Source organism: Chroicocephalus ridibundus, chromosome 3 (genome assembly GCF_963924245.1).
Source record: "Chroicocephalus ridibundus chromosome 3, bChrRid1.1, whole genome shotgun sequence".
Classification (NCBI taxonomy): domain Eukaryota; kingdom Metazoa; phylum Chordata; class Aves; order Charadriiformes; family Laridae; genus Chroicocephalus; species Chroicocephalus ridibundus.
In genome coordinates, this window is record NC_086286.1 from 48,331,192 (window position 1) to 48,350,494 (window position 19,303).

The following is a 19,303-nucleotide window of genomic DNA, read 5'->3' on the forward strand; positions in this document are numbered from 1 at the left end:
AATGAAGTTTCATTAAAATATAATTTAGGCTCATCTACATAACATTGGCATTTGCATTTTCAGAAATGTTCACATTGCAAATGCTAGATGGTGAAAAAAAAGCAAAACACCAAAAACACCTATACCACATAGAGAGTGCCCTTTCACACACAAAAAAGCCTCTTACTATAAATAAAGTTTTATTTCAAAAGTTACCACTTCTCTGTGTTAACATGAAGGGTCTAGACCAAAGTTCTGAATTTATTAAACATTCAGAAGGCCAGGTGTGTATTCAAAGGCCATTAAAAGTTGTAACCATTAGGAGAATTTGGTTAGAAGGTAGGCACTCCTATCCTCATTGCCGTGCCAGCCACAGCCTAAAACGGCTACACTTAAAAGACTTAAAAGTGTTTTCTTCTTATTAAATTTATACACAACCTGTACCAAACAAGACACTATCAGCACTGAAAAAGGTAAGCCTGGAAAAAGCAGCAGCATATATTCATTCTCATAGCCCAAAAGCGCTTGGGAAAGCATTTTCTAACACAAGAAAATCCATAGTTTAGACATTCTGCATTTACAAAAGATTTTGCTCCTCCCTGAAACTCTTTCATATTTAAATCCCTATATTTAAACTCTAAATTGCATAGAGAAAAATAGGTACAGCCAGTCAACAACTTAATAGAAACACTCAGTTATTGTGACTGCACAATCAACACACAAATTAAGCAAGACATTTAAATTAATGGTATCCCTTCTAAATATGGTATGTGAAATTGGACTAGTCAGAAAAGAACTATAAAAAATAAAGCTAGAATAAAAAAATGCTTCATTAATAATAGGCTATAGGATGCCCCAGAGGAAAAACAAAAGCAAACAAAAAACCAATATTGTATATATTTCCTTTCTCTCAAGGCTTTATTTCACTTTGGTTTTCTATTCCTGAAAGTCCATTCTTTTTTCTCTGAGGCTGGTGAGGAATGCGTAAGATATTGAAGAGAGAAGCTGTATTTTACAACATATTTTTGATAGAGTTTTAAAGAAGCCTGCAGTAGGAATGGTTGAAATGACACTTTTTTTCATATACATGATGTATAACAACCATCTGTACCGAGAGTACAGCTTTGCTGCCGTTTGCAGCGTTTATCCCATCATGCACTCACAGTGGCAGGTCATTTGAAGTCTGCTTGGGTACCACAGCTCAGGCATGCCCACAGCAAACTGACTGATGCTGTCAGTGTAAAGTGCTTTCTATTTGCAAGCTGGTAAGATGTTTGGAGCTCAACTGATCAAAGAGCTCTTTCAGCGTGGCATGTCCTGTATCTGCACGATGTGATGACCACATTTTTTTTTTGCTAATAAGTATAGAAAAAGCATATTTTTAACAACTTCAGTATTGTTTCTCGACTACAGTTGCTTTTGTTCTATTCTGAAAAGTCTGAGACTTGCTCATTATCATTACAATAGGAAGGTGCTTCAAATTAAACATACACGACTGGCTAACCAAGGGCAAAGACATCTGAGGGCACAAATCCCCAATTCTCCATTCAAGGAATTAATGAATACAGAAATTAAAGATAACAATGTTTCTTTTGTGCCTATCAAATAAAGTATACTGAAAAGACAGAAAAATAATCTCCTATTTTGATTATGTTACATATTCCCAAATTTGCAGCAAATTAATTTCCCAAACCATCCCAGACTACGGGCACATTGTCATTCCAGGCATGAAGCCAAAGAAACTGCTCCATGGCAATGTGTGTGAAGTAAATAAGATAACCTAGTTTGAGTCCTTCATGCATCCTCTAAGAAAAGGAAGTATTAGAGAGCACCGTAAGCCCAGGTCAGATGACATGGAGAGTAAAGTAAGAATAAAAGTTTCTCGATCTTCTGTCTTACCCAGACAGCAGGGTTGTGCAGAGCCTCCCCAGACCAGGTTGTTTCATTAGGTCTAAAGACAATACAGTGCATCTCAGCAGGTATGTCTGAGCTGAGAAGTGACAAGAACCTGAATTTCTGAAAGGTGTCCCAGAAACTCAGGGCATTAGTGAGACACCAAAAAAACCAACAAAAAAGCACACCACCAAAAAAACCACACACACCCCAGAAGATACCCCACGCCCACTTAGTGCATTTTGAACAAATCTGTGAAATCCATCATGTCCACACTAATCTCTGCATTACTGCTTCCTGCATGCACAATAAAGCCAATATTTGGCTCCTTATCACAGGTAAGTTCAGAATGGTTTCCCTCCAATGCCCACCCCGCCATCCCAAAAACTGTATAACAAAACATAACTGATCCTTCTAAAGGCTTCCCACAAAGAACACAGTAAATAAGACTGCCTGTATACAGGTAGGTATACATGTGGGCATACACATGTGCAAAAAGAAAAATTCCAGACTCAACAGCCCAAAAAGAAAAATTCCAGACTCAACAGCCCAAAAAGAAAAATTCCAGACTCAACAGCCCAAAAAGAAAAATTCCAGACTCAACAGCCCAAAAAGAAAAATTCCAGACTCAACAGCCCAAGAAGAAAAATTCCAGACTCAACAGCCCAAAAAGAAAAATTCCAGACTCAACAGCCCAAAAAGAAAAATTCCAGACTCAACAGCCCAAAAAGAAAAATTCCAGACTCAACAGCCCAAAAAGAGTTCTTGCCACCCCCAAATTTTGTAATACATATACTACAAACTGCAGGCAAAACAGTGAAAGAAAATGGTATTTGTTGAATTCAGAAACTGATGTTTGACATATTAGAAATGAGAGTATCACAGTTTCAGTAAAACATAGTAATCAGGTACTGCAACAACATCACCTTTTTTTTTTTTTGAAGGACTAAATAGAAAAGGAAACCGGTTCTCTCACTTTTGTCATGCAGACTGCTATTGTAAACCTCTGTGAACAAATGTCACAAAAGCCATTAATATCCCAAATCCTACATCAGCTTTGACTTTGGCACTATAAACACAAATGGTTTGGGGGCCAGGAGGAGGAAATAAAACCGAAGTGAGATAACTAACCTTTAACGTACTGCGGTTGCCAAGCAGACAGTCCTGTAGCACTGGTTCATATTTTTTCATCAAAGTATCCCAGTTATGGTCACTAACAGTAAAGCTACTCTCATAGCCTGAGGTGACAGAAGAGCCAGCAGATGCTGCATCCGAGGAATCTGTAGAATATGAAAGTGTTGCATCTGTATCTGAGAGAGAGACAGTCTCACAGTCCTGTAGTTTATCATTCACTGTGGTCTCATTTTCATACTCCAAATCCTCTCTGGGCCTGGAGAAGGAATGCAAAGCTCGCGAGTGCTCATGAGTCTGCACCATGTCTTCTGGCCTCTGCAGATTTCCTGCAGTGCTGGGATGCAGAACGTACTCAGCTTCCTTGATGGTTGACTTGCCTTCAGCATCGCTTACTCCAGAGAATGAGTTCAGGGAGAGCTGTATGAAGCTGAAACTTGAACTAAAGCTATCATGTGTACTAACAGATCGAGAAACAACACCTCTGTTTTGATATTCACAGTTATTATTCACTTCTGTCTGATCCAAAGCATACCTGTGTTGGGGATCACTCACTTTACCACCATGGCTCTTCTGCCACGAAGAGCATACAGCAGAAACATCTTCTTTGCTTGTTGCTGCAGCAGGGTAAACCGTGTTTTCTGACTGTGGACTCCTGTAACATGAAAGATTTTTGCAGCTCCCTGGCATACTTCCACTAGTGGCAAACATCGTTACCCCATTAGAGGGAACTACAGCACTATTTGCAACTGAACTACAGCATAAAAATTCAAAGTTATTTTTGTATTGTCTGTGTAGAGAGCAGTTCTCAAAGTCTCCACAACTCTGCCTGCCATGTTTGAGCTCTTCTGGGTTGAATGGCTTGCAGGTACCCAGGGACTGAAACTCTATCTGTCGCCGAGCTTCTGGCCTCATGTATCCAGGTCTTTTTGCCAGTTTCTTTTTACGAAGAGAGCCTGCGGGCATTAACTGCTCCTGACCATCTAAGGGAACGGGAAGGGGAGGAAAAAAAAAAAGTCATTAAAGTGTTTCTGCAGTTTTCTAGGCTTAACATATTGTAGCATCTGAAAATAATTGTTTCAGGAACGTCAAACCGCACATCGGTTTCCATTTCAACAAAACAAAGACACTGACCATATTGCAGATAGAGGAGAAAAGTTGTTACCAGAGAACACTGTGTGTGTTCGTCCAGTTTCTAAAGAGTTTGCACCTGCTCTTAAGTGAGCTCTCTAACATAATCACATCCATCAGGACACAAACCTGGGCAAAATGAACCACATCATCTGCCCTGTGCACAGCAATGCCCTGCACTCTCTCATTCTCAATTCACATAGCAGCACACTAAAGCACAGTCTCTCTGATCCAGAGTGATTTTCAGACTTACAAGCACATCTAGGATCAAACTGAATCTGCATCAAAAAGATGAGAACCATACTCACGAAGAAATTTTGTGCATAATCTGTTGTTGCTGATGTCCAGTTTCTTGTGTTCATATCCTTGCTTTATTAATACAAGCAAGCGTTTCAGATTCTGCTTCCAGAACAGATGGAAGACCCTTGACACTCCATGGTTGCTTATCTGTCAGCCTAATGAGATATTTTATGTTTTCATTTAGATTTACTGTGCTACCTATTGTCCAAAATGTGAAGTTAAAGGAAAAGTTTTGCATGCAGGATCATCAGTCCTAGAAAACTAATACCACCATATGCTTGCATTACTGTAGCATTAGCATCATTAAGAAAGGGCCCTCTGTTCAATTTCCCCATATATACCTTACTTTCATAGATGAAAAGATAAATTTCCTGCTTGTAGAACAGAATAAAAGAACCAAGATAAAAAACACAAAAAACATTAAAAGTGGGAGATCAGAATGCTATATCTTGTCTTTGTTTTCTGTACATTTCTACACAAAAAGAAAAATTATGTGTAGATTTACAAGATTACATGGTGACAACTTTCAGTTTCTTATGGATTTACTACTAGTCAAAAGGTATTCCATTTTTCTGTCCTGCACACAATCAATGGGAATACAAGCTCTGCACCATCATCCACTTTGTAACAAAAAAAAAAAAAAAAAAACACATATTGACTGGGCCTATTTGCCAGAATCACCCTTCTAAGGACTCTAGTGACTAGCTGAATGATGCCCTTGATTAGCTGCCCTCTACTTACTGAAACAGAATCAATTGCCAGAATCTCAGGTGTTTGAGAATATTCTCATCACCCACACAGCCCTCTTGCAAAAACACAAGTTTCAGGGAAAAAAAAAAACCCTTGCATGCAATATATTTAATATCCATCTCTAACGACAACCCTTTATCAACTTTTACATTGAGAGATGTGCACATAATCTAAACACCTCAGCAACTCCTAACACAGGTCTCATACACACCTCACTACAATGACAACCTATACAAAAATTTAAGCATTAGATCTGAAACTTCCCAGGAGACTTTTCCCAACATTCACTACACTCTCTCCAAATAACCTTCAACAAAAGCAATTTATACATTTTCCACATACTAGAATGGTGGCACATCTCACCATGGGACTGCAGTTAAGCTTCTGTATTCTGCTTCCTATCACCATAAATTAGAATACCCCAGCTGTCTCTTACGTTCTCTTTTGTCAGAGGAAAAAGCATCACAGAAATAAAAAAGGTCACGGAGTCCATCAGCCTGTCTACTATAAAAAGACAGTGAAATGCTGTACTGGGAGTAATGTTAATAGAAGTCCTAACAAATAGGAACCGCTCTTAGAGTAAAGGAACAAAAATTGAACAAAGTGTTCTTTAGAATTTAGTTCTTTTAGTTTATATACAAAATAACAGTCTAAATTTGCCTTCAGCAGAAGAAATCAGTCATGCAGAAAAAAGTCATTCTAAGACTGGACATACCTTATCACCGTTTACAAAGGCTAGTTACAGGCTTCGCCTGTAAAAATGGAAAAAGTTCTTTGGTTTAATTAAAATCAGTTTAAAATTGATCTCAGTAAATCACTATGAATTTCTAAAGCAGACAGATAATTAGAGCTCTTTAAACCCCAAATTTAAACTAAGCTAATGTAAGTAAGGTTTAAATTTTCCAAAGCGTTAAGTATTTGCACCAAGTAAACTAGATGCAATTCTAAAACTTATTTGGGTCAAAGCAGTACAATTCCAGCATCCTGAACTAGTCCACACAAGAACCACACACCTCCACACTCCTCCCCACGTTTGCAGGTAACTCTCTAGAAAGGTTTACCATCCAGCTCCTTTATGGCCTCCAGGTCTGCCTCCTGGCAACTCCAGCAGCACAAGTCCCTCAGCTGGCTACTAGAGCAGCACCACAGCCCGAATGATACCCAAGATCATAGTCCAAGCCACAAGCCATTTGGAGGATGTTAGCAGGAGAGGGATGCAGGTCCTTAGCTCCAGTATTACCTGCACTTGAGCACAAGGCAGAGAAGTAGTGGACCGACAGAGAGCTGGGGCCAGCACCTCAGCATGAACACATATGCTTTCCCCAAAGAAAAGGAAGGGGAGAGGCAGCCGCAGCCAGACCCTCGTCTCCCAGCTAGAGAGCAGTCACAGAGCCCTCACCCACCATGAATTCCAGACAGGATGTTACTACGGCTTTGAGTACACGGTTTGTGCACAGTTTACCCTTCCATCATGTCTCTTTTCTGAAGTTTAGAATCATTTCAGTTGTTTATCACCACATTATGACATTTAGTTACAAAGACTGTTTTTTCCACATAGCCTTCCATCCACAGCTTGCTTCATCTGCACATCAGATACAGAAACTACACTGAACCAATACAGCTAGCATGTTAATATAAGAAAAATATGAGGCCTGTCTTTTAATTCCCTCAGTTTCAAGCATGTCAAATAACTGATAAGTCCGTAGCAACTAACTACAAGACTATCAAAATGGTATTTTGGAACACTGTGAAACAACCAAAGGTAATTTAAAAAATTACATTATAGTGTGTCATGCATTGTATGAGACACGCACTTAGAAAAATCACAAATGGAAGAAGGGTGTTTTCAATTGTAATATTACAAATCTACTTTTAAAAATATATGTTACAATCTTAGAAGATGATGCAACATATGTTTTAATGTCAGATTATGTGCAAATGGCTTCAAATCCACATTATGAAAGCTCAGAAAGAACTTAATTATAACATCTCTTTTCACCATAACAATCTTTCCTCATGGCCAATGTTTCATAAATGGTAACAGCTCAGAGCCGGAGCACAAGAGGGGGAAGCAAGTCAAAAAAAGTCCCCCCCCAAAAAAAAAAACCACAGTCATCCCCCCCCCAAAAAAGTCCTGTCTCCCCCCCCCCCCCAAAAAAAAAAAAGTCTAGCTCTGTAAAACAAGGCATAACACCAGCAATGCTGTACACGTCTTCATTGCACCAAGAACATGAAAGAGGGAGAGGTAAAGCCAGAGCGCATTTCCCACTGATGGAAAGAGCACATTTTATGTAGCCAACATGATGCTAAAGGACAATAGAACAGTCCTCAAACTCATTTTAGCTAATCAGTCTTTGTTTTCAACCACAAAAATGGTAGTTCAGTTTTTTGATCAAATGCTCTAGCAGCATCTGTGGACAGACCAGTGTAACTACCTCACATTTTTGTACAGTCCACTAGGATTTTATAAATTGGTACAGAAGCTCTGAAGTGAGTACCTCCCCGCCTCTGCTTTGAACACACAACGCAGAATGCTTCCAAGCTCATTAACTTCTCCCCGAAAGTAACCGAGAAATTAACATGCAATTTTAAAGAGAGTTCAACTATTTGAAAACACCTATATCACACACAGTTGATTTTTATTAGAATAACGAATTCACCTTCAGAGCATTCATGGGTGGTAACTGTGGTGTGGAGAAAAAGATACTTGGTCACATTCAAAGCCAACTATCAAAGCACTGCTCCAAGCAATTTCTGCAGTGCTGCTTCTGTCAAGGAAGCCTTAAACACCTGCATTAAACTGTATGCAAACAAAGTAAGTGAGACGAAAATATTTATTATTTACAGAGAGACAGACAAAAGTTTAACCTTTCAGTAACAAAACTGAACCATTCTCAGGGATTAGTCAATCTGACATGACAATAACCTTTACTGTTCAGTTCCTACCTCATAAAAATATGTAAAGTGTTGCAGGTTCCTAATTAGTTACATTTTGACTCACTTGCTGAATTTCAAAGATACCACAAAATATTCAAAATAAGATGGCACTGGTCTCAATAAAGCCTATGTTAAAAGAAACCAGTACCATCTCTTTACTTTCAAAGAAAGTTACTTTTGAATACAGAGTTTTATAAGTCTTAAAATGCAAAGGTCTCATTCATCTTTTTCATCTTGCTTACTGAATATTAACTCCTTTGATTTATCTAGTATTTGATAAAGTGTACCTATAGAAGACAACCAATGGCTGAGCTACATTATATTTGATACCATTTATCAATTACTTCCTCACCAAGGGTTCCTGTGATTTCTAAGATTGCAGGCTGGGTTCAGGTATTCAATTGCTAAATTTCAAAGTTTCCAAGATGTCACATACAAAACATTCTCTCAAGTCACTAAATGCATTTTAGTTTCTATTCTTCATTTAAAAAAAAAAAAAAAAAAAAGCACAACACTTAAGACTTGTGCATTTTAGAAGTCAAGAGTAGGCTTCCTTAGCCAGTGTTTAAATAATTGTATTTTTATTGACACACTCCGATAATGTGCACATCATTAAGTTGTTACATTTAAGCCACTTACCTCCTTAATGTAACAACTCATTTCAAGTCATTTGATGCAATTGCAGCACCCCTCTCCGGAGTAAGAATCGTATTAGCTGATACCAGTTTCAATACGCCCATCAACTTTTTTCCCCTCAAGAAAAAAAAATAATGTTTTAAATCTGCTTTTGCCTTAACACTAAGAAAAAAAATATATTAAAAAGTAAATTGGTAAATATCAAAAACATCTCCCACATCACTAACAATCACCTATTTAGTCAGGGGGAATAAGAGAAGCACCCCTTTCCTTAATTACATATTTTAATTGTGTTGCATACTGCTAACACTTTAAAACACATCTGCATCCATCAGTATTCAGCACACAAGAAGGCTTTTTTCTCAAGCAAGTGCCTCACTGAATCAGGGCCTAAGCACCTTGATGTGACAAAAAGAACAGAAATATGCCTTTCTGACCTTTTTAAAAATACAATAACTATCCAGCCTGTGAAAGCATGCAGTTGCACTGTGAAGGCCTATTTGATAACTAATCAACACCCTATGGCTGGCAACCCAAGACTTGGCTGTTATACAAAATTGCACTCCAAGCTGAATGAAAATTACACCACACAACTTCTTCACTACAGCATTACAAGGAAATTCATTTTGTTGGCCAGAAAAGTGAGTGGCAGACTCATTCTAGAACAGCCAAATGACTCTTTGCCGTCTCAGGAAAGCAGGACCACTTAGATAGCATGATACTGTCAAAAAATGTCATTTCAGCACTTTTCATTTTTGTTTTCATGCAGTCAGTTACTATTACAGAAGTCCCAAGGGGGTGGGAAGAAAAAGGCCATGGAAGCCCTAAGACCTTTGCAACTTCAGCATACTCCTGTTATAGACACTCCTAACACATCTCATTCTCCAGCTGTTACTACATCTCACACTCAAAATTCGTCTCTGGTTGACAAACCTCAGCCCAAGCAGTCTCCAAACCTCCCCATACAGCTCACTCATATATTTCACCTAACCCATCTGCTATCAGCCCTGGATAGCTGGAACTGCCAAATGCATATAATCAACCACCTAACATAAGTTAGCTTTTCAGCCTCTCTACTCATCACTTACCCTATATCCATCTCTGCAATCCATCTTGTTGACCACCAACAGACAACCAAGCACGCCAGAGAGAACACAAGGCAGTACCAGCACTGTGTGCCTTCAGCACAATCAATAACAGAAGACACTTAACTTCCCCACAAATATCCAACCCCAATTTGTTTTACACCCACCAGTATAATTCTTTTTTACTTATGGTTAAATAATTGAGAATAACTGATCCACTTTCCAAAGAGGCAGGAGGACACAGAAGTTGCAAGCCTACAGAGAACATTCACAACAGAGAACCAAAGCTTATTTCAGGAGCTTTGGGATTTTTTTAACGTTTGTTGCTGGTTTTCTTCCTGAGGAAAAACACTCTTGTTCCCAGTTTCAGCATGAAAGTCTGCAGAGGCAATCCATGTAAATGTCTCAAGTGGAGAAAAAGCTCTGATTCTTACAGTCGAGATTTGAAAACAGCTTTAAACATTACACAAAAATAGGGGAGCAACAATTTTGCACAGAAACTGTGAAGTTTGGTTAGTTCCTAAATTAATTTTCAAACAACAGTTAATGGGCTTGCAGTCATGTCCCATAAAAGTATTTCACAAAACATGCATGTAATTATGAAATTAGTACATAGCAGTCCTTATCAAGAATGGTCTATTTAACACACCGCACTTCTCTTTCATCACTCTGTCTACAAAGTGACAGTGTGGATTCCCACTACTTCTGCTCAGTCAGATCATCTACAGCAAGACTCTAATATAAAACTCATCAGGGGGGAGGGAGGAATAAAAAAAAAATTTAAAAAAAACCAGAGCGAAGTGTGAGAGCACACTGACAGCAGTCAATTTCTAATTCAAGCACAGTTTGAGTTCTCCAGCTTGGAGATTTGAATTTTTAATTTCACCAAGAGAGTGGATTCCAAATTAAGCATCTGATGCACAGTCAGTCTGAAACTAGAATTGAGTTTATTGAAATAGAAAGTAATTTTCTCTTAACAGCTCAGTAGTGATCACATATAATGAAAATAAAACAACATGGCAGTTCCTATATTGCCAGGGGTGAGGAGTCAGAATGCTTTTAGCTTTACAATTTAATATCAAAGTCCCAGGACAAATGCTCCTCCTTTGCCTGCTGAAGGAAGTTTACCTTACAGCCCCAGTTGGGCTGTCAGGATGTGATGTCAATGCTATCCAGAAAACAATGAAGATGGAATCAAGCTCCAGACATCAGGAGAGCCAAGCGATAGCTTCCCGCAGAAAGCACAGCAACTCGGGATGCAGTTTTAATATAAGATACTGCAAAAGCCAGGCATATACAAAACCTGCAGTTACGGCAATGCATGGGACACAAAGCCCACCTGCAGCGAGGAGGGAAGCAAACAAGCAGCGCTGGTCCCTCACCCCTCTCCCCTGAAAAGAAAATCTCAGGACTTTGCATGAGCCCCTGCAACTCTTTATGCTCCCGCAGAATTTCTGCACTCAGGTATTCTCTGCAGCAGCGATTCTGTGGATTGCACTTCTGCTGGCTGACAACAAATCGCCACTCCGAGTGGCGAGATGAACATTCTCAGCTGGACCCACAAGGCACAGACTGCAGCACTGCTCCCCCGTCCTCAACAACTTCAGTTAATACAAGTGCTTGCTAAAGGCCAGCAGATTTCCTCAGCATCATCAGTCTGTAGATGTCATAGCCTGCGAGGGGTCAACCTGTGTGCTCCAGCAAGCCAAGTGCACTTCCCTTAGAGACCTACACTCGTAAGCAGGAAAGATGCACTTGATATCCCTTTTGAGATCTTCAATGAGAATATGGCTTGACCTTTACAAACCTTACCCAAGGCTGTAGACAGACAAAACAGAAGTTAGAAGTTTGCTTTATTGGGCCTAAGAACACAAAAGTGAAAACATCACCTATATCCTTTTCCTCTAGCATGGAGGAGAAAAGTAGATGGTTCTGGTGATTATCCTATGAACAAGCTATGGAAGAAGTACTACAGCAGATATTGCTGAAACTGCAGCAGAATACTAACCACAAGCACAAACACCTCTCTCCCAGCAGAAATCACAGTTCCTTCTAAATAAGGTGGGACAGAAGTCACTCCATCTACAGCAAGTTAGATATCTAAAAAAAAAAAACACTACACAAAAATTAACATGCCAGGAAAGAATATAGTTATGTAGTTTCTCTTCAGAAGGTAACTGCATTGAATTACAGAATTTAGCAGATGTGCCAGCACAGAGTGACGATGGCAATTGTTACAGAGGATGAGAAGACCTGAAGAAAGTGCTGGAGAGAACTCAAAGAAGGCACCCACCAACGCTAGACAGCTAGGAATTACAGAATGGTAGGGGTTGGAAGGGACCTCTGGAGATCATCTAGTCCAACCCCTCTGCCAGAGCAGGTCCACCTAGAGCAGGTTGCACAGGAATGCATCCAGGCGGGTTTTGAATGTCTCCAGAGACAGAGACTCCACCACCTCTCTGGGCAGCCTGTTCCAGTGCTCTGCCACCCTCAAAGTAAAGAAGTTCCTCCTCATGTTCAAGTTTGTGCCCGTTACCTCTTGTCCTGAACCATACCGCTCCAAATAAGAGCCCTGGCATTAGAGGCCAAACATGGTATTTCCTACCCACATCACCAGGTATTGCAGGAACACGGCCTCTGTAACCAGACTACCGGAGTGACAACTCACACGAGATCTGAGTGACTGCAGAAGTTCCAGGCAGAAGCTGAAGAGTTAAACCATGCGCCTTGCACCAAGACTTGAGACCAAAGACCCAACAGGACCAAAGCCTTGTCTGTCTTCATGCAGATTCGAAAGCCATGCCCACTAGAGGCAGACAAGGAGCAGGGGATACAGTCATGCAGCAGCCAGCCAGACCCCATGGGAAGGAAGGGCATCATCAGCACCTACAGGTCTACTTTGATTGTCATTTTGCTCATTTTTGTCTCCGTCCCAACTCTACTGATAACAGTGTTGCACATGCTTTCCACTGCTCCCATCAAACCCTGCCTTCTTTTCCACCAGCTTCTTTTCTTGGACCCCAATTAGTTTTCACAAACCAATTGCTCATTTCTCTTCAAGTAAGAGAAAAAAAAAGACAGTTGAACCAGGAATCTTTCCAATTGTTGCTCTGGACCTTTGACCAAACTCTGCATGGGTCACACTTAATGCTACACAGTCCAGAGTGATAACCATCAACAAAGCTCCCAAACAACATTCAAAGCCACACAGAGATACTCTCTGCCCCAATACCACCTCTTTGGTCCTCTTCAGTTTAACCTTTCTATCACAACCCCAACAAGCACAAGCCTCCCCCAACCCCCTAACAACATTTCCCCACAAAAGCAAACAAGCACATCTCAGCTTACCTCCAAAAATCCTTCTTGCATGAGCTTCCAGACCCTCCAGCTCCCCAGTCTACTCAGACCAACCCATCCCTTCCCAGGTGGGGAACCTTCCTGCTTTGCACTCCCCATCAGCAGGGCTCAGAAGTTTCTAGGCTTCTACAGGTGCATTTAAAAGGAGCCCAGCCCCACTTCAGCTGTATCCACTGATTTCATTGCTTGCCTCCAGGTGCTCAGCCTTTCTGCTACCAGGACTTCAGACAGTTCTCAGGGCTCCTGTTACCTTTCACAGCACACACATAGTTTGTATGAGCATCTAAATCAAACCCCACTCTAAAGGCACACTGGCTCCACTCATCCCCTTGAGATCATCTCACTGAAAACATTCTTGTAAGAGGTTTTTTTTCCCCCATGACTGCAAATCACTGCTATTCACATCTAGGAAATCAAGACAATTACTTGCCACAATTTACTCTTGACAGTCTCCCTGGGCTAACATGTATTAGCTAGTAATACAGGTTACACTTATTAACATATGCCTATAATGCTCAACAAAACCACAGATTTTTGCCAGAGTTTTTTTGTAACTTATTTCTGTCACATGCTATTTGTAACTCACTTAAGTATCCCTACTTAAGTACAAGGTCATAGGATCTGCCACCTTTTGTTGAACCTCACCTGTCTGCTCTTTTTACCCAATCAAATTGAAGCATACTATTAGTCTTCAAAAAAATTGTACCCTTTAATGAGATAGCTTGCAGGTGTTTCTTGTCCACCAAGGACTGTGTGGTATTGGAATGAAACAAAGTCTTAAGCAAAATCCTTCAGGTCAAAAAGTAATGAGAAGTAAACACAAAAACCTGACTGACCTTTCAAAAATATTTCTATATAAAAATAAGATAGTCTTGAATAAGCCAATGAAACAGTTTTTCAGGACAACATATTCTGTATTCAGCTTCGCATTTTAAATGGATAAAAAAAGGTGGTGATTGTACCATATGGTGTTAAACATGCACACCTGAAAAGATCTGCATCTGTAACAAAAAGCTTGGCAGAGGAAAACTTTGAGCATCGTTCAAATTGTCTTCCAGAATAAATACAGATCATTAACTTGTTACTTCCAACACTTTTTTTGTGTTTGGTTTTTTTTTTTACATTTATTACTTGCTTTAGAAAACCTGAATTCAGAATCCAGGATTAGCAGTGTCTTTTGCAAGGAAACTTGCATTTGCCTGTCCCTTTCAGTTGTATGGGACAGGCCTCTGGGTAGTATTAGTGTCGTAGCAGCAGGAGATTTCTTCCCCTGCTTCTTTCAGGCTTACACACAGTACTCCTGACAAGCATTATTATTAAAAGGTAGCAGCAGCTTCCTTTCAAGGGAAGTAAAGTGTTTTCAGAGACATTTGATCTCATCAGTCCTGAGGTACAGCAGTAATCTGACGCGTTAGCTCATGGTTAAAACAGACTACATGAGAAGCTACACAACTCACCCAAGTCACAAAGAACGCCCAAGACAGAACTAAAGACTTACATAGGACTCCTGAAAGACGGCTAAGGAAGGGAAGGAAAAAAAAAAAAAAAAAAAAGCAGCATTTTCACTATAAGAATACATCTAAAGCTTCGTACCTTTAGAACTCCTGTCTTCATTGAAAAGACTGGGGATTTAAAAGGCAGCATTTAGATAGAATTTTATCTTAATATTCTCAAAACTACCAAACCTTGGAGTCAAGGGAACCCCTGAGACAGATTCTGCCAATAATGTTATTTTGTGGGGGACTCTATACAGTGAGGTTTCACTTTGAAACAAACATCATATTGAGATGACTCTTTAACTTACCTATAATATGACTTAAGCCTGTTTCATTTTTGTACTCTAAGTCTAAACAAGTCTATACTAATCTGCAGATCTGATACAAGAAACTATATTTATAAAATACGTGTCAAGTAAGTCCACTGGGATAGTTCATTGATGAACTCCTTTAATTCCTGAGTAAAAAAGTGCTACCTTTAAGGTGGAAGCCTTTTAAATTCCCTGCTGACTAGGAAAACTAGCAGGATCTTGAAGGGACTTGCAAAAGCTTCACGACCTAAAAAGCATCCTCTCCCTCCAGCGCCCCAGAGAGCAGGAACATCCTGATGAACAGCCTTACAAAAACAAAGAGGTGACAATAAACCTGTGAGAGATACTGAGAAGACACATGGATTTTCATTTCTGTACAGTAAGTGTCATAGTGCTTTACTGAACAAAAACATATGAAATGTCTTAAACTTAAATTACCTTAAAGTCTGAGTCATAAGCAAGGACTTCTGTACCAGAGAAAGCCATGAAGACAGAACTAAGGACATCTTTAAGGTTAGAATGCCCTCTTTGGGTGTAAAGATATATTTGCAGCAACAGTAAATTTCAGTAAATACAGTGTTATTTTATGCAATAGGAAGAGAAGTAAACAAAAGAATGCCAAGTGCACTACTATAAAACTTTTAAAGATGTTATAAATGGCATCTGATTACCCTCTACTAGCAACAACATACCAACAGTGAGGACAGCAGCAATCCATACACAGCAGTGCACAGGTGCAAGACCGGGGGGCGGGGGTGGAAAAGATATGGACATAACACAGGAGACATTCAGACTGGATACAGAGAAAAACTATTTCGCCCTGCGGGCAGTCAAGCAGTGGACCAGGCTGCCCAGAGAGGATGTGCAGTCCTTGGAGGTTTTCAAGATCAAACAGGATAAAACCCTGAGCAACCTCATGGTCAGCCCTGCTTTGAGCTGAGACTTGGTCCAGAGATCTCCTGAGGTGCCCTCCAACCCAAACTACCCTATCACACATCAAAGCTTTAAATATAAGTTTGGGGATTTGCAGTATTCCACTAGTTACCTATGCACACAACTAAGGTTCAAGAGTTTCATCTGTGAAGATGCATCCAACTTCGCAAGAAAGCAATTTATCCGATTTAACTCTACATAGGAGTCACAAGGAAGTCAGTAAATAGTTTCATCACATCCTGTAAGCTGGAAACAGCTGACTTTCTATTGTCAAAATTAAGAATAAAGTTCAGTACTTGAAATAAATAGGTTCTCCACCAGTGTTTAAGCATCCAGCATCCACAAACACATGCAGAAATCACAAGCTTCAGTGATGGTCAGTACCTTAAGCAAGACAGACACAGTAAGGCATAACAACAGAGGAACTCCTATTGTTCCACAGCAGCAGACATTTAGTAGTTAGCTGGTGATTAAATGATGCTCATGAGCACCACTTAAATGTCACTTTGATCTACTGCAGTTATTTTACAAAATGTTTATTACCGAGGCTTTTTTATTGGCTGCACAAACACTGGAAAGCATTTCTCTCAAGGTATTATTCAGTTTGCTATATTAAAAATTATTTTGATACCTTCTCCTAGGCTGCTTGCCAATTGGAAGACAAGACAGAGACATCTGCTAGACTGTAACTGTCTGAAGACACCTGCCTTTCAAAAACATAATCCCTTAAATGGTGCCAGGAGTATTACAGACACACACACCCAACATTACCTCTGAACAGCTGCAACAAAACCTGCCTCTCACACAAATTTCCTGGCAAAGGAAGGAGGAAGACCACCTCTGCCCAGGGAATACCGCCTCTACCCTATCCAGTCCATGAAGTCTAATTATAACGCGGGCACAGAAAAAGGCAAACCTGAATACACAGCCACACAGCTGTATCAGCCAGCCATAACCATGCCACAGATGCATATGTTCTATATAACTGGCTGCACAAATACAGTTATTTCTGTCTCTTCTCTTTCTTGGTTTTATTTAGAATTCAAGGGATTTCTGGGGCTGCTCTCTTCCTTCTTCCACTACTTTGCTATGTTGGTATTTAAAATACGTACACAGGCTGCTATACAGAATTCCTTAGAGTAGCCTTAAGCTATCTCCTGCACTGTTTTTACCTGGTCTGTTTGGGTTTTTATTATTACTACTACTACTATTATTCCCTACTTAGCTCCCTGCATTGTAATCCTCCTTTTAAAAACTTCTCTCATATCATTTTCAAGTCACAAGAGATCATTTTTAGACAGCTAACTTGTAGAACAACTGCTTCTAAGAAAAGACCTGGAAGAACGAGAGCAACCCCATGTACTTTTCATACAGCTTGCACTGAACAGTCATACTGGCCTTTCAATATTAAAAGCACAGCCACTCTAAACTTGCTATGGCCACACTTAATGCCTAGGCTTCCAACTTAATGCCTAGGCAGAGCACACAGAGTTTCACTGAGACCTGTCAGTGCAGAAAGCAGTAACATAAGAAACACGTGGGTCCAGATCCAGTAGAAAGGTCTGGACCTTCATCAAGAAATTCAGTGCCACACCAAGCTCACTAGAAACACAGCAAAAACATTGCTACAAACCGTTATCACTAGGTATAACAAAGTTAAATTATTTTTAAAACGATACAAAATTAATTCAGAAAGCAAGTGGCATCAATATACACGGCTTATTCAATTCAGCAAAGATGAAGAAACCTTACTGTCTGCGCTCTAATGGATAAACAGAAGGCCCTGAACAAGAACAGGGCAAGCCAGCAGATTTCACAAAGGGTGATCGGAAGTCCTATGGATTGCTCGTCCCAAAACAGCAACACTGGTTATTACTACCCTCATACAGAAAAAGACGATAACAAATGTACTTCTAAAAAACTAAAAAGCATCATAACTATACTCAAGGCAGGCGGAAAACATCTCCTTGGCTAACGTGAAATGGTTCCTAACTTGACCCTGGAGCAAATGATCCCATGGAAAATTCTGTCATTGTCAAAAGCTGGCACCGTTGCAGGAAAATTCTCAATCCGATAAAAGAACAAATACCCTACTACTAGTGCTTACTACATACAAAGGAAGAAGTAGGAGCTAGTCTTTTCTCACATTACAGTAACCCAAGACCCCCAACAAAGCAGGATTTTTCCCCCCATCTTCATTCCCACAGGAAGCAGACAGACAGCACCGATGCACTGCTCAGAGGGAACCATTAACTAGAGCAGCTCTTCTCATGGCCAAGTCTGTGCAAGACCCTGGCAGACCACGAGCATGAGAACAGTACAGCAGCGCTCTCACCATGACCACATTCAGGTTTCCCAGGGAAAGGGGAAACGCAACACCCGTTGATTATTAACTAGTTTTGGAGCAAAACCACACAGAGGATCAGCTGCGCTGATGCTGCACTCCAGGCAATGGCAACCAGGCCTTTCTCACACAATTTCAAGCAGGGGTTCTCAAGATTTTCACTGCTCTAAGCAAATAAAAGTGTACTGCTCTCCTAAACAAGGGCTCTGGCAGGAGGGGAGCAAAGTTTCAGCATGGTGCCCTGCCAAAACAGTGCTGCCTCACTGTGGTGGCAGCATAACCTGGGACCATCCAGGGCATCTTGAGAGCATCTCATGCCCCTGAGACTCCACACCACTGCTGACACAGATGTCAGCACCCCTTCTGTGTCACTCCCACTGGGGACACGGCAACCACAAAGATGTTAAAATTAAGAAAATCTTGCTACAGCAATGTAAAACACCACCAAACTCAGCAGTTGTCTGTCCCACTCTCCCAAGATTGGTGCGCTTAGCGCTCTTGAAGTGCGGAGCTGGGAATGCAACTCATCCACAGCTCAGCCCCCACTGGTCACAGCCTGAGCTATTAGTACAAATACTGACAGGTTAATGCACTGCTCAATAAACAGGAACAGCCAAGCCCCAGCAAACAGCTGTGCTGCCCATTCCCCCTATCACCTGGGTCTCCATGGGCCATTAGCAACAGGAAGCACCTGGACCTTAGCCCAGCACATGAAATTCAACCTTGTCCCTGCCTCAGTAACCATCCCTGGCCAAAACCTTAACAGAAAAGGGAAAGCTCTTGTCTCCAAAGCCATGCTCTCCAACAATAGGGGAAAGCAAGCCGTTCCTGATATGCTCAGCTTAGCCTTGAGCAACAAAGAGTCAGATATTTTACAGGGCTGAGGCTGCCTGGATTTGCCACGCTGAACAGGGCTGCTGATGCTCCTTCCTTGGAACTTCAGGGTGTTTCCCTATAGTAAACCATTTGTGTGGGGGGAAGGGGAAACAGCCAGACCACAAGAATTAGATAGCCATAACA

At 40.6% G+C, this 19,303-nt stretch overlaps 1 protein-coding gene across 1 annotated transcript in view; it reads right to left on the reverse strand.

Moving 5' to 3' along the window:
- The window catches only part of DISC1 (DISC1 scaffold protein), a 209,641-nt gene that overhangs the window by 185,597 nt on the left and 4,741 nt on the right, over positions 1–19,303 (reverse strand). The window contains 1 exon segment of the mRNA XM_063329039.1: positions 3,004–3,986. Within this exon segment, the coding sequence (XP_063185109.1) occupies positions 3,004–3,986 (983 nt within the window).